At 37.2% G+C, this 15906-nt stretch overlaps 2 protein-coding genes and 1 long non-coding RNA gene across 3 annotated transcripts; all 3 read right to left on the reverse strand.

Moving 5' to 3' along the window:
• Positions 1-93: 93 nt before the first annotated feature.
• LOC122140695 lies at positions 94-1244 on the reverse strand. Its single transcript, XR_006157279.1, has 8 exons — positions 1200-1244; positions 1014-1110; positions 892-937; positions 699-798; positions 577-622; positions 388-485; positions 208-302; positions 94-139 (listed from the first exon to the last, which is right to left on the reverse strand). It is a non-coding gene; the product is annotated as an uncharacterized LOC122140695 (long non-coding RNA).
• A 273-nt stretch (positions 1245-1517) lies between these two features.
• LOC109061872 lies at positions 1518-10303 on the reverse strand. Its single transcript, XM_042745176.1, is given in 19 exon segments — positions 1518-1555; positions 1636-1732; positions 1826-1871; positions 1940-2034; positions 2117-2162; positions 2246-2343; positions 2437-2483; positions 2560-2653; positions 2742-2787; positions 2869-2964; positions 3060-3105; positions 3185-3282; positions 3376-3421; positions 3498-3595; positions 3689-3734; positions 3803-3899; positions 3995-4040; positions 4337-4458; positions 4588-10303. A coding segment is annotated over 1 exon segment (4902 nt). The 5' UTR covers positions 9946-10303; the 3' UTR covers positions 1518-1555; positions 1636-1732; positions 1826-1871; positions 1940-2034; positions 2117-2162; positions 2246-2343; positions 2437-2483; positions 2560-2653; positions 2742-2787; positions 2869-2964; positions 3060-3105; positions 3185-3282; positions 3376-3421; positions 3498-3595; positions 3689-3734; positions 3803-3899; positions 3995-4040; positions 4337-4458; positions 4588-5043.
• LOC122141036 lies at positions 9950-15906 on the reverse strand. The gene is made up of 6 exons (XM_042746844.1): positions 15877-15906; positions 14016-15761; positions 11348-11495; positions 11017-11103; positions 10079-10219; positions 9950-10025 (listed from the first exon to the last, which is right to left on the reverse strand). The coding sequence occupies exons 2-6, from the start codon at positions 15739-15741 to the stop codon at positions 9950-9952; spliced, it is 2178 nt and encodes a 725-aa protein (XP_042602778.1). The 5' UTR covers positions 15742-15761; positions 15877-15906.

The raw sequence follows: 15906 nt of genomic DNA on the forward strand, positions 1-15906 counted from the left end.
ATTTTATATATTCATGAAACATTTAACTTCTTGATAAATCGTGTTTACACAACTAAACATTGTGCAAACTAACGTAGACAACTGTACACTCACCTTTTGATTGTAGTGGACACTAGATATTGGATTTTGATGCACAAACCTGAAATTGTAATAAGTGCTTGAACAAACGGATTCAAATTTTGCAGATATTATATTAATTCAATTTACCTTTTTATTGGTTTTGTGCCCCTTCATATAAACAGATCATGGAGTGGAGAATCATATAATGGAGTGGGAAGTTTGAAGTAGCGTATTGCAGAAATCTGAAAATACATTGAAGGAACATTAACTGCTTGATAAAACAGAAAATCAATTCAAGATTTGCATACATCATGCAATGGAACTTACCTTCCGAATCAGATTTGCGCTGCTTCATAAAAAGAGTTCATGGAGCGGAGAATCATATAATGGAGAGGGAAGTTTGAAGTGCAGCATATTGCAGAAATCTGAAAATACATTCATGTAACATTTACTGATTAATAAATAGTGTTTACACAACTAAAACACTGTGCAACTAACAGGCATATGTACACTCACTTTTTGATAGTAGTCGACAGTAGATATTGGGTTTTGATGCACAAACCTGAAATTGTATTAACAGGTAGGCTAGAAAAAAAAATCTGTTAAAATTTTGCACATATTATATGAATAAAATTTACCTTTTTATTGGTTTTGTGATGCTTTATAAAAACAGTTCATGGAATGGAGAATCAAATATAGGATGAGGAGGAAGTTTCACATGTAGTGTATTGCAGAAATCTGAAAATACATTCATGGAACATTAACTGCCTGATAAATAGTGTTTACACAACTAAAACTTTATGCAACTAACGTAGATATTTGTACACTCACCTTTTGATAGTACTGGACCGTAGATATTGGGTTTTGATTCACAAGCCTGAAATTGTATTAACATGTGAAGGGCTTGAACAAATCAGTTCAAATTTTGCAAATATTATACAAATTAAATTTACCTTTTATTGGTTTTGTGCTGCTTTATAAAAACAGTTCATGGAGTGGAGAATCAACTAGGATAAGGAGGAAGTTTCACATGTAGCTTATTGCAGAAATCTGAAAATACATTCATGGAACATTAACTGCTTGATAAAACACTTACAGAAAAAGATTTAACTAATAGGAGGTACAATATGTACACTCACTTCTTGAGAGTAGGGGACAATAGATATTTAGTTTTGCTGCACAAAAAAAAAACAAAAGTATCAACAGGTGAAGTGCTTGAACAAATCAGTTCAAATTTTGCAGATATTACATGAATGAAATTTACCTTTTATTGGTTTTTGTGCTGCTTCATAAAATCAGTTCATGGAGACGAGAACCATATAATGGAGAAGGAAGTTTGAAGTGTAGCATATTGCAGAAATCTGAAAATAAATTCATGGAACATCAACTGCTTGATAAATGTTTACACAACTAAAACATGGTACATCTATTAGTTAAATATGTACACTGACTTTTTGGGAGTAGTGGACCATAGATAGAGTTTTAATGCACAAACCTGAAAACATTAACAGGTGAAAGAGTTCAACAAATGAGTCAATTCAAGTTTTGCAAGAGTCAAGTTTTAATTAAATTTACCTTTTTATCAGTTTTGTGCAGCTTCATAAAAACAGTTCATGGAGCGGAGAATCATAATGGATATGGAGGAAGTTTGAAGTGTAGCTATTGCAGAAATCTGAAAATATATTCATGAAACATTAACTTCTTGATAAATAGTGTTTACACAACTAAAACATTGTGCAACTAACGTAGACAGCTGTACACTCACCTTTTGATTGTAGTGGACAGTAGATATTGGATTTTGATGCACAAACCTGAAATTGTAATAAGTGCTTGAACAAACTGATTAAAATTTTGCAGATATTATATTAATTCAGTTTACCTTTTTATTGGTTTTGTGCCCCTTCATATAAACAGATCAGGGAGTGGAGAATCATATAATGGAGTGGGAAGTTTGAAGTAGCGTATTGCAGAAATCTGAAAATACGTTGAAGGAACATTAACTGCTTGATAAAACACAGAAAAACATTTAACTAATAGAGGTTCAATGTACACTCACCTTTTGAGAGTAGGGTACCATAGATATTTAGTTTTGATGCACAAACCTGAAAATGTATTCCTATTAGGTGAAGTAGTGCTTGAAGAAATGTCAATTCAAGATTTGCAGACATCATGCAATGGAACTTACCTTCCGAATCAGATTTGTGCTGCTTCATAAAAAGAGTTCATGGAGCGGAGAATCATATAATGGAGAGGGAAGTTTGAAGTGCAGCATATTGCAGAAATCTGAAAATACATTCATGGAACATTAACTTCTTGATAAATAGTGTTTATACAACTAAAACATTGTGCAACTAATGTAGACATCTGTACAGTCACCTTTTTGATAGTAGTGGACAGTAGATATTTAATAGTGATCCACAAACCTGAAAATATACAGTTATTGGGTGAAAGTGTGCAAATTAGTCAATTGAAGCTTTGCAGACACACAATTCAATTTACCTTTTTAATCGGTTGTGTGCCTCTTCATAGAAACAGTTCATGGCGTAGAGAATCATAATGGAGAGGGAAGTTTGAAGTAGCGTATTGCAGAAATCTGAAAAAAAGTTGAAGGAACATTAACTGCTTGATAAAACACTTACAGAAAAAAAACTAACTAATAGAGGTATGATATGTACACACACCTTTTGAGAGTAGGGGACAATAGATATTTAGTTTTGATGCACAAACCTGAAAATGTATCAACAGGTGAAAGACTGCTTTAAGAAAGGAGTCACTTCAAGTTTTGCAGATATATGAATTTAAATTTACCTTCTTATCAGTTTTGTGCTGCTTCATAAAAAACAGATCATGGAGCGGAGAATCATAATGGAGAGGGAAGTTTGAAGTGTAGCATATTGCAGAAATCTGAAAATACATTCATGGAACATTAACTTCTTGATAATTAAAGTGTTTGCACAACTAGACCATTTAGCAATTTATGTAGACATCTGTACACTCACCTTTTGGGAGTAGTGGACAGTAGTTATTCAGATTTGATGCACAAACCTGAAAATGTTTCAACAGGTGAAAGAGTGCTTTAAGAAATGAGTCAATTCAAGTTTTGCAGATATCAATTAAAATTTACCTTTTTACTGGTTGTGTGCCTCTTCATAAAAAGTTCATGTCATAGAGAATCGAGTATAGGTTAGGGAGGAAGTTTCACATGTAGCACATTGCAGAAATCTGAAAATACATTCATGGAACATTAACTGCCTGATTAATGTTTACACAACTAAAACATGGTATGTCTATTAGTTGCAAAATATTTACACTCACCTTTTAAGAGTAGTGGACCGTAGGTATTGAGCTTTAATGCACAAACCTGAAAATATATTAACAAGTGAAACAGTGCTTCGAGAAAGTCAGTTCAATCTTTGCACACATGCAATTAATTGTACCTTTTTATAGGTTGTATGCCTCTTCATAAAAACAGTTCATGGAGCGGAGAATCATAATGGATAAGGTGGAATTTTCAAATGTAGCAAATTGCAGAAATCTGAAAATACATTCATGGAATATTAACTTCTTGATAATAAGTGTTTGCACAACTAAAACATTTAGCAATTTAAGTAGACATTTGTACACTCACCTTTTAAGAGTAGTGGACAGTAGATATTGGATTTTGATGCACAAACCTGAAATTGTAATAAGTGCTTGAACAAATTGGTTCAAATTTTGCAGATATTATATTAGTTCAATTTACCTTTTTATAGGTTTTGTGCCGCTTCATAAAAACAGATCATGGAGCTTAGAATCATATAATGGAGAGGGAAGTTTGAAGTGTAGCATATTGCAGAAATCTGAAAATATATGTTGAAGGAACATTAACTGCTTGATAAACAGTGTTTACACAACTAAAACATTGTGCAACTAATGTAGACATCTGTACGCTCACCTTTTGAGAGTAGTGGACAGAGGTTATTGAGATTTGATGCACAAACCTGAAAACGTATTGATATTAGGTGAAACCGTGCTTGAAGAAATTAGTCAGTTCAAGTTTATGCTGACAGTACTACATTTACATTTGTATCAGTTTTCTTTATGGAATTTGAGGTATAGAATGATGTGTTGGATGGAGTATAGAATCACTTGTATGGGAGAAATTCTGACTTCAATGCCTTTCATATGTCTGAAAAGATTACTTGCATATAGTTGATGAATTTAAAAATGCCTTTATTCTGTTTAAAATATAAACCATTTAATGTTTGTGTAATCATGCACAACTGAGTCAACTTACAATGTGTTCTATTAACTTAATTGTGATATTAGGAGACAAATTGATGGATGCAGGCAGTCTTTGTGGATGCTTCCTATGATGTTTGGAAGCATCCATTATTGTTTGGATGGCTTAGAATATGACTGAAATTAGATTAAGGATAAAATGTCAGTTAAAAATTGTAAATAATCTCTTAAAATTAAGGAGATTTAAACAGAATTAAAAATGAATCTAAAGCATTAAGATGAATACAAATTAAATGCTACAGTTACCTTGGCTGGATGAAGCTTACTAGCTCAAGAAAGAAGAGCAATTATGGGAGATGTAGGATTGTGAATGATGATCACTTGTTTGAATTCGAGGCTGGATCGACTGGACACTGACCATCTTGGAATCTCAGGATAGTGCTCACATGGTATGGACACAAAAACAGAACAGCCAATACAGTGATACAAGTCTCATTTCAGTGTGTTGCATAGATAAAATGGATTACCTTCAGATATTACTTTATTGATAACATGGAACATCTGTACAGATTCAACTGATGATTCGTTATAAGTATTATTCATTTAGATAGACAGTCTTAGAACATACCGTCTCCAGTTGTACACTTGTTCTGCAGTTGTATTCCAATTGGAAGCTCAGGATAAACGTCGCATAGTAAGGGCACAGAAAAGAAAAGATAATGCGGTTATACTGATTTCAGTACATGTCACACATATGAATTATTACCTCAGTGAAATAAGGAGTGCTTGGTGGTAACTGTAATATGTTTGCACAATTTCAACTGAAACATTTTCTGCATCTTTAACATAGACATGATCTATCAGTGTACCTTTTTCAGTAGTAGGATGTTGCACAAGTTGACTGTATCCATGTAGTTCCATTAATGTACCAATTGTAGATGATGTCAAGATGTCCTCATTGAAGTCTCCCATAATCACTTTCTTTCCTGAATGTTTCTCCAGCTCATCAATAACATGCAACATATTTTGTCGAAACAGGTTAAGTGGATATGAATTAGGTCTGTACAGCAAAGCAGCATTCAAACTTATGTGTGGAACTGCAAAGTATAGACATTCCACGTTGCAAGGTTCTGGAATGATGACATTAAAATGAATGCTTTCACAACAGAATAATCCAACTCCACCTCCTCTTTGTTGTTTTAGATCAGTGAAAAGTGGAGTACTGTTGTCATAACACTTAGCTCTGGGATTGTTCTCGAAAACAAATCCTGGAATCTGTACTTGGTCTTCAACTTTTAGCCAGGTTTCAGTTAAACAGATACAATCTGCATTCATTATCTGTCTGTGAACTTGAATATCTTGAACATGAGCTCGAAGACTTTGTACATTATGAAGAGCAATTGTAAACACACCAGGCGTCTTTACAAAACTGTAATTTTCTAAAGCAAGTCGGGGCATGTTTTTCATAGCAGAGTCAATTTTCTCATTACAATATATGACAGAGTCTTTGAAGTTATTAATTATTAGTCCATCGAGGGTTCTCACACGACTCAGTGCAACATATGCTTGTCCCGGAGAAAATACCTTGTCAAGTGAGACGACCGCTTTATCTACTGTGAGTCCTTGCACTTTATGAATGGTGCATGCCCATGCCAATTTAAGTGGAAACTGACGTCTTAAACCACCATCGTTTGTGACTTGATCTTCTTCCACTTCAATAACAGTAGAATTCGGTGAATATTTCTGTTGTTGCTTTGATCTCTGAACTTTGCCAACATTTGGATTATCAAATTCAACATGAATAGCTGATGGGAAGTCATCATCATCATCACGTTTTTGTTTTCTGCTTATGTGGACAACTGTGCCACAGGCTCCATTGACAAGTCCATCAGAAACATCAACATTTTTCCTTAGCATTACTCTGGCTCCAACACCCAAGGAAACACATTTGTCCAAACAGGAGTTGAAAACTTTTGCATGAAATCCAACTTTCCGTTCTATTCTACCAGTTTCTGGATTTCTAGCAAAGTCTCTAGCGTGAATAGTGATTGCCTCAGGACAACACTCATTAAGTTTCTGAATATTGTACTCATCAACCTGAGCATTTGTAGGGAATATATGGATAGCGTCGCATTCTTCACCAGTTTCACGTTGCTTCAACATGTTGATGTCATTTGGGCTTAGAGTTTCATTCTTTTTATGAACTCTCAGACGATTTAACATTTCAGCAAAAGATGTATCTTGTTGCCTGACAACTTGTGTTAGTTCAGCAATTTCAAAGTTGTTATCCCAAAGATTAACTCCTTTTGGATCAACATACAGGGGAATTCCCTTGACAGGCGGTAGCTGGTAAAAATCACCAACACAGACCAAACTGACTCTTCCAAAAATGGAGTAGTCACCAGTTTGCTTAATTTGTCTCAATCTCCCATGGACATAAGACAAAAGGTGATGGTCAACCATAGACACCTCATCAATGATAGGAATCTGCAAACCTCCAAGTTTTGCACGCAGTGAATTGATTTTGTCATCACTTAGGGGCTGATATGGCAGTTTGACATTGGCACCTATGGAAAACGTATTATGGATTGTAGAAGCACCAATTTGAAAACTGGCCACTCCAGTTGACGCAGTTAAAATCACACTTCTATCATCAGGGTTTTCAGACAGCTGAGATAAAAGTCTGGAAGATTCATAGTAGATTGCTTTGATTAAATGACTTTTCCCTGTGCCTGCTCCACCAGTGACAAACAAGTGAAATGGTTCAGGGTTTTCTCCAAGAAGTTTCTCGAAACACCATTTCCGCACTTTGTAAAAGATTGCAGATTGTTGTGCATTTAATGATCGCAGTAAACCTAATGCCTCTTCTCTAGACATTCCAGTATGGTTGGTTTCAATACTGAATGAAGTTCGAGGGTTCACTACAAGATCTGGAATGGAACACTCAGAATCATCTTCATCAGGAATTGTATTAGTCTTCCTTAGTTCTATGCATTCATGACGTTCCTTTTCTGTTTCAGGACATAATGCAGCCCAAGCATCTTCCAAATCAACACCTTGCTCCAAAAGCTGTTGAGCTTGATCGATTTTGTCACTTTCCTTTTCAAACAGTGCTCGATTGGCATCAACAATACACTTGACTTGTGTCACATCTCTTCCACATTTCACAGCACCATTGTTGTAGAATTCCTCATAAGTGCTAAAACGCTCAGGCTTGAGCTGACAATCTTCATAATGTGGCAAGAAAAGTTGCAACAATGAATGAAAGTATTTTTCAGGATCTTTTTTGGGAGAAAATCTTGGATATCGGACAACAGCAGGTTCAGTTCGAGTTCTCTTCATCATATAACCACAGTCGTTGTTAAGCTTAATGACCTTGTCTTCTGAAGACTTTTTTTGTGAAGAAACCTCCGATTTTGACAACATCCTGTTTTCAGAGCAAAAACTTGCAAGACATTGAGTCTCAAACTCTTCCGTGTTTGGCCTATTCTTGTATCTGTCAACCAGACTAGTCATCCAAAAGCTAGTTTCTTCACCAGACTGATCAACTTTGTTTTTGATGACACGAAGAGGCAAACTCATCTTTACAGGATTCAATCCAATTGGAATAAACTGGACTTTACGAGAACATTCCTTCAAGTGCATACCAGTCAGACGATACACAGCCTCTTGAGCAGAAACTTCTCTGTTGTGAAGATAAACACTACCAAGCATTTTCAGTGATGATCTCGCTTCAAGATTTCCATTCATGGCTTCATTTTGCGCACGTTGCAGCAACAAACCCATTTCTTGCTCTGCTTTTGTGATGTAACTAATAATGTAAACCACTACAGAGTAAGGATCAGTGACATACTGGATATCCATGTTGCCTTGCCAGGCACGCAGTAAATGTTTATTATACTGGTTCACCCAGACGTCTTTAGGACTTCTTTTCAGGACAACGGTTTTCTTTTTGGAACACTGCGTGTACACTTTCTCGAAGAGAGCTTGGTTAATACCAATGGACTCAAATGCATCTGTCGAATCATAATTCATATCAGAAGCTGTTAAAGCCTTTTTGACTTTTTCTAAAATTGTACGTGCAGTATCTTTTCTGTCACTGCTTTTCAAATCGTCTCGACTACCACCTCTTGTAATAAAGGTACGGCTAGATGGGGGTCGTGGAAAATTAAATCTGCAAACTGTCTTTTTCTTACGACACGTCTTTGAATGTCTAACACTGTGCTTCTGAACACCATTGACGGTCTCAAACAGTTCAGTTTCATCCTCTCTTGGGGTCTCACAAGTGATGTAACGATCAATGAAACTAGCAACCAAACCATCATTTTCTTCATCTTCATTTAACTTTGGTGCATTTTCAACCCAAAACAGACAATGAACATGAGGAGATCCACGCTGTTGAAACTCTACACGATAAAAGTAATCTACTATCTTCCCAATCGGTTGAGCTGAAGACATGATTACATCTCTTAGAAAACAATGCCATCTGTGATCAAACATTCTTGCAGCAGTCACTGGGTTTCGTCTAATCAGTCCACATTTTTCAGACCAGTCAAGTTCATCTGCTTTCAGGTTTTTCCCTTCTTGTTTGATTATGGTACTAATCATTTCAGGCCATCTGAGATCCGCAGAACTAAAGGATGCAAAGAAAGTTGGAATACCTAGCTGTCTTACAAGTGCAAAAAGGTCTTTTTGAGTAGACTGCCAATATGGTGGTGTTCCACGGATTGGTCTCAAAAACTTGTATCCTTCATCAAAATTCAATATTTTAGATAATGAGTCTGGGTTTGTTAGCATATCCGATGTTACTTCAGTCAACAAACTCTTCTCAGATCCTTTGCGTAAAGCAATTGAAACATTAGATACAACTTGATCAACCTCCGACAAATACTGTGCATAGAAAATGAAGTCTGTGCTCCGTGCAAAACGTCCATCTGCATTGAGGATTCTTGCATTCAAGTATCTTGACAATGTTATTTTTACCTCCCTCTTATCATGAAACGTCGGACCACCAGTTGGATAGAGAACAGGGAAACATTTTGCTTCATTAGACCTATCAGATAACAAACTAACAGGACTGTTACCTTCAGCCGGTGCCAGATTTAATACATCCTGGAAATGCTGATCAATTACTTCTGAACCGATGTCCACAGGTTGCAATTATGCATCTGACAAAAGACCACTTTGCTCTTTGATGTAGGTAAGGTCTTCCTCTTGCTGTTCATCAGGGTCATTTTCATCATCAATCTTTTCAACTACGTCTTGTTGCTCCATTTCATCTACAACATTTTCTTCGGTTTCATTCAAAGAGTTGATCCACTGCTGATTAATCTCCACATCACCAAACCACTTATTGAACCTGATCAAATATTTCAGAGCATTTCGAACCCGATCAGTGTGTACATACTTGTACTCATAATGCCCTTTGTAGGTTAACTTGCGTTTCAGTTTGATCCTTATCATCTTGTCATCACACTCATTTCTTGGAAGGATATTTGACACATCTGTGGCATTTACCGGGACACACACTACAGGACCATGGCATCCATGTTGTTTACCACGAGGAAGGCATAGTAATTTCATAAAAGGAATGTTACGTGCAATGAGATGTTGTTCCAAAGAGTTGAGACATTTCAGTTGATTTGGAATGTCCACCAAATGCATGTTGTTAGCAACGCTCTCTTCGGGCAGTTGTCCACAAAGGATTTTTCAATGACACGTTAGACAAATCCATAATTTGCACCCTGAGGAAGGAGCAGAAGATAGTTCACACTTTTGATAACAGACATGAACATACCTGGTTGTTATGCATCTTCTGCCCAAAGCAGCGATTTTCTCCTTTGTCTTCATAGCATTGTCTTCTACATTCAACAACCTGCTTTCTGAAAAGTAGCGGCAGACACAGCACACAAACTCTGGACCACTACCAACCTCTTGTCTAAAATGATCAACAGCAACATCAATGTCTTTTTGTTCCTTCTTTCTTGCATACATTTCACAACCTTTTTGTATTGTACTCACACGAAAGATCTCATCTTTATGCTATTTCATCACAGAATACTCACGCACTCTTGCTTTGAAGGCCAGGTTTTGCAGATATTTTTTCTTGGAATACTCACACACTCTTGCTTTGAAGGCCAGGTTTTGCAGATATTTTTTCTTGGAATACTCACACACTCTTGCTTTGAAGGCCAGGTTTTGCAGATATTTTTTCTTGGAATACTCACACACTCTTGCTTTGAAGGCCAGGTTTTGCAGATATTTTTTCTTGGAATACTCACACTTTATTGTTTTTAATGACAGGTTTTGCAGATATTTTTTCTTGGAATATTCACATACATTTGCCTGAAAAGAGACATTATATTTATATTTCAATCTAGAATATTGGCAAACACGTTTTTGGAACTGAATATTGCTTGAGTACTTGGCCCTAGAACGCTCACACTTTGATAAACGAACATCAACATTTTTTAGATATTTATCACAAAGAATTTTTTTCTCTCTGTAACATCTGTCTCTCATATATTTAGTTTTGTCGTACTCAGTTTTTTTCTCTCTGTAAACAGTGTCATCACAATATTTTGCTTTACCATACTCAATTTTGTTCTGTCTGTAATCAGGGTCATTACCATATTTTGACTTCTCATGCTTCAGCTTTTTTTGTCTGTACTCACTGTCATTGCAATATCTCTCCCGATGTCTCTTGGTTGCAGAACATTCTGTAGCATCGCTTACCTTCCTTTTACGTAGACATGGCTTGCCGACCTCATTTGACACTGCATTTCCACATGCTCCTGCACAAACACCATCTCGATCTCTGTGCTTAACACATGTCACAACTTCATAATGATTACCATTACAGTGTTTCAGATAAATTGCATTCTGAGTGGATACCTCTCCAGTAGGTTTGTGTGCATTCCATCGGCCATCATTAAAAGTCATTATGGTGGTTTTGAAAAGATCAGCCGAAACAAATATGTCAATTTCTGTTACCCATGAGCCAGAATAAAACATTCTAGATCTTGTCAGATAATCCTCTGCTGAAGAATACTCACTTCTCACATACCTCTCAAACAGCGGAGTATTCATTTTCAGATGTTTCACAACCGCACGGCGAACCTTCAAGTGTTTCTCCTCACTTCCACATATGACATGTGCCAACGATCTGAAGAAGCAGTTCCCATCAGGTTTTATGGTCTTTGTCTGACACGGAGCTGCAATGGGACCAAAGTTTATGACATTATGGTCACTGTTATCATTGGTCAGAAGTATGAGCTCACATAAAGCTTGCTTATCGCTATGAGTTAAAGGAGAAAAAAAGACATCTGGAACTGAAACATCAGTGATGATTAGGTCATCTGTTACAACAGTTACAGCATGTGATTTTTTTTTAACCTGTTTACCTGACAGCTCAATGTGCTTTTCATTCCTCAATCTTTTACCTTTACTTGGCAACACATTACAGGCTGTCTGCGTTGGAAGGTTAGTGCTTAGTTATTTTTTTATTTTCTTGATGTATTTGATTTTTTTTCAATAATCAGATGTCCTTACCTCAGTCTTCACAGTTTCACATACCTTGGGTGTGCGTTTTAAGACTTCACTGTAAAGGGCTTTACCGGAAGAGCTTAGTGTTAATGGTTCTGCCCGCTTCTTGCAGGGGATCAGAGACTTCTGCATCTGCATGAACCAAAACTCCAGTTATCTCAAATGGTGGCTCAGGATCCCCAAACAACTGTGCTACGTCATTGATATAGTTGTACAGAGACTCTATGGTACTGTGATAGACTACACAACTCGTATCTGTCACGATGGCATGAGAGTCAACGACTGCATACCATGACCCCTGCTTAACCCTCTGGAGTCGATTAACGCGTATACGCGTTTTGGGGTATTTTCTCCTGATAACCCCGAAAAGAACTTAAATTACACTTTCAGTTTTTGATCGTACAGATAAGTGCAATACATCAATCGAATCTGTAAAGGGTCTACTTTTTTTTTGTATACAGACATAATAACAACAAAACTTTGTGCACTTATAAAATAAAGATAACAAACAAGGAGTGCTGTCTGCAGCCTTTGTCTTCGCTGATCTTCAGATACAAATGCGTCATTAAAATGAACTGTAACTCCGTGAATACTCAACGAAGAGACATGAGAGAGATATCTATAGAAAGCCTGACATGTCTACTTTTAAACTAAACAAGTGCTGCTGAAAACAAATATTCTGTGATAAAGTAATCCATATGAAAACAACGCGATGTCCGTTTTTCACGTCTCCCTTCATTATCTTCTAATGCGACCCACGCCCCCGCGCCGAGCGCGCTTTTGAGATTCAAATGTTTCACTGAAGCGCGCGGCTTTTGAATACGCCCACACAACAGAAGACAACGCAGCGAGACTGTTCTTCAAGTTTTTATTATTTTACTGTTTGCTTCGCGATGAGAGGAATAAGACATAATTCACCCCAAAAAGATGTGATGTGGTTGAGGATTTGAGATTTGGATTTCCTCAGAAAAAAAGAATGAAGCGCTTTATTCAGCAGAGATCATAAACATGAGTAAGCCTCTTATTTATTATTTATATACTTGTACTAGTTTTCACATAACGTGTAAACATTTTACTAGTTAGACTTTTTCCAAAGACTTTTTCCAAACTATAATTCCTGACTAAATGTATAATCAAGTGAAATATTATGAAGTTTCAATAACAATATACACTACTATACCATTCAAAAGCTTGATGTAAATAATATAAATGTAACAATAAATGTAACTGTAACAAATGTAACAATCATTGCTGTTCTTTCAATTTATCCCCCCTAAAAAACCTAAAAAAAAAAAATATTCTCAGCTCTTTTCAACATTAATAATAATAATAATAATAATAATAATAATAATAATAATAATAATAATAATAATAGAAATAAATGTTTTTTTTTTTAGAAAATAAGATTGTTAAAATGATTTCTGAAGGATTGTGTGACTGGAGTAATGATGCAAAAAATTCAGTTTGAAAGTCAGCTTTGATTTTTCCTAATAAACTGTTTAACTGCACTCACAAGTGAATATTAAATTATGTTGTGGGATAATTAAATATATTCTAAATAAACTACAAACATAAAATTATATACATTTATTTTGTCCTCACATTCTTTCTTGTAACTAATCCCTCTCAGTGACACAGCTGACTGAATGGCTCATTATGCAGCTCATTATGCAGGTCTTTGTCTTCTCAGGTGTGAATTCATGATAGTTGACGCCTACTCGCATGAGACTTTTACCAACAAAAAGTGTCTTAGAAAATTTAAATCAATATTATTGTTTTCTGTAAGTGAGTAAACAAGATGATTTTCACATAATTTAGAAAAAAAAAAAATTCTAGGCTACAAGCTCCAGTTCTCAAAATTCCTGGGAACCAATTTTCTGTATGTGTTTTATTGCCTTTTTCAAGTGATTTAACATTTTTAGTTTTTCACTAACCACGCATAACATTTTTTTTTTTTCTCAAAAACACAATCATGTACATACATGCTGCTCACATATTATTATAGCCTAGTTTGTGCTGATTACAGTGAGATTAGACTTTAGCCATTTAGATATTTATAAGAAACTGAAAAAAGCACAAATGTCAGGGCATGACAAAACTTCTCCAGGCCCCAAAAATACCCTTAGACTCCAGAGGGTTAATAACTGCGGATGTGTTAGCACAAATAGTTAACAGGAAAGCATCAGCACTCAGTAGAGCTTGCTGAAGGCCTACATCAAGTGGCATGGCTACACCGCTTATGGCTTCGTCATACTCCTGGTACTCATTGACATTAACAAAACCAGTCAGAGACGGAGTGTACTCGATGGAAAATGTAGTATTACCCAGCACGTGTCTCCTCGGTAATTCATGGACTGCAATGTAATTCCTACCCTTGACTTGCCGGTCTTTTATGTTACCCTGGTTTCTTAGAGACTCATAGAGGCATGTTCCTGCAACCAAGACACCATCCAGATCTTGTGTCGACCACGTCAGCACGTTCTTAAGCTTGCTTTTTAACACCGCTGTCAGACCGATGGCTCCACACTGTCTGTTGTGTGAATCTCCAAAGCAGGCATCGGCTTGATCAAAAGACCCTTTTAGCATGGATTTCTGTGGAAAATCACAACAAATACTCAAAGCATTTTCATGGGAATTTGCAGGAATGTTTGGTTCAGATTGCATGGGTTTTGATTGGCTTTTCATTGGGTACCTCATCTGGGGTTGACAGAGCTTGCCCGAGTCTACTTGAAAATCAGATGTCCTTACCTCAGTCTTGACCGATTCACATACCTTGGGTGGGCGTTTTACAACTTCACTGTAAAGGGCTTTACCGGAAGAGCGTGGAAAACTGCTGCCAACTGCTTGATCGAGAGAACCTTTCTGCACCGATTGCTGTGGAGAATCACAATATGCAGGTAAAGTATTCACAGAAATTTCATGTACATTTACAAGCATTTCAGAGTTGTTGAGTTTTGGTTTGTTTTCATGTGGTTTCCCACAGTTTTCACACAGTTTCACACAGTTTTCACATTGTTTACGCGGGTTTTGGCATGGTATAGGCGGGTTTTCACACAGTTTACGCAGGTTTTCACACAGTTTACGCTTTTGACACGTTTTCACACAGTTTTGACACGTTTTCACATGATCTTCAAGACTGCCACTTTGTGGTGACAGCCCTGCCTTTTTTTTAAGAGGATACGGTATAACCTCTGCTCTACTTGTTTTAAGAGGGAGCTGTGCAGCCTCTACCCCGTTTGTTGCAGGACGTCGGGGCGGATCCAGTGGTTTGGTTTCTACACGATGGTAAAACCGACCTTTTTTTTTACGAGGGTTTGGTATGACCTCGGCTTCACTTGTTTTAAGAGGAAGCGGTGCAGCCTCTACCCCAATTGTGCCCACAGGAAGGGGTGGAACCTGTTGAGGGGTGGTTTCCACACGATGGCATAACCGGCCTATTTTTTTACGAGGACCTGGCATAACCTCGGCTTCGATTGTTTTAAGAGGAAGCGCTGCAGCCTCTACCCCAATCGTACCCACAGGAAGGGGTGGAACCTGTTGAGGGGTGGTTTCTACACGATGGCAAAACCGACCTTTTTTTTTACGAGGAGTTGGTATAACCTCGGCTTGACTTGTTTTGAGAGGAAGCGGTGCAGCCTCTTTCCCGTTTGTTTTTGCAGGACGGGGTGGAACCTGCTGGGTGGGCCCGGGATTACAACTGCCGGAGCAGTCGGCCATTTTTTTACGAGGAAGCGGCGTTACCTCGACCCTGTATGTTTTAAGAGGGGGTTGTGCAGCCTCTGCCCTTTTTTCAAGAGAAAGTGGCGGAAACTTTGCTTGACTTATTTTAAGAGGAAGCGGTGCAGCCTCTGTACTTGCACATCTCTGTGCATATAGCCGTTTGGCTATCGTCGCCCTCTTCTTCGGTCGCGGCATCTTGCCTCCGCTCGCAGCCTCTAACCACCACCACACATAAAAAAAAGGGTATACTTGTCAGCCATGCTTTCTTATACGTTTACTTCAGCAGTATATTCTAAAATCTTTTTTAATAGTTACAAAAAGTTGACTTACCTCAGCTCGCAGTCTTTAACCAGAGCACCA

Source organism: Cyprinus carpio, chromosome A4 (assembly GCF_018340385.1).
Source record: "Cyprinus carpio isolate SPL01 chromosome A4, ASM1834038v1, whole genome shotgun sequence".
NCBI lineage: Eukaryota > Metazoa > Chordata > Actinopteri > Cypriniformes > Cyprinidae > Cyprinus > Cyprinus carpio.

Excerpts from the sequence above, each read along its gene's own strand:
- LOC122141036 (XM_042746844.1), bottom strand. The coding sequence starts at position 15,741 with ATGCCGCGACCGAAGAAGAGGGCGACGATAGCCAAACGGCTATATGCA. Across the intron at positions 10,220-11,016 it reads CATGTCTACGTAAAAGGAAG|ACAAGAGGTTGGTAGTGGTC; the intron begins GTAAGCGATGCT and ends TGATCATTTTAG. Across the intron at positions 10,026-10,078 it reads AGAAGATGCATAACAACCAG|GGTGCAAATTATGGATTTGT; the intron begins GTATGTTCATGT and ends CTCCTTCCTCAG.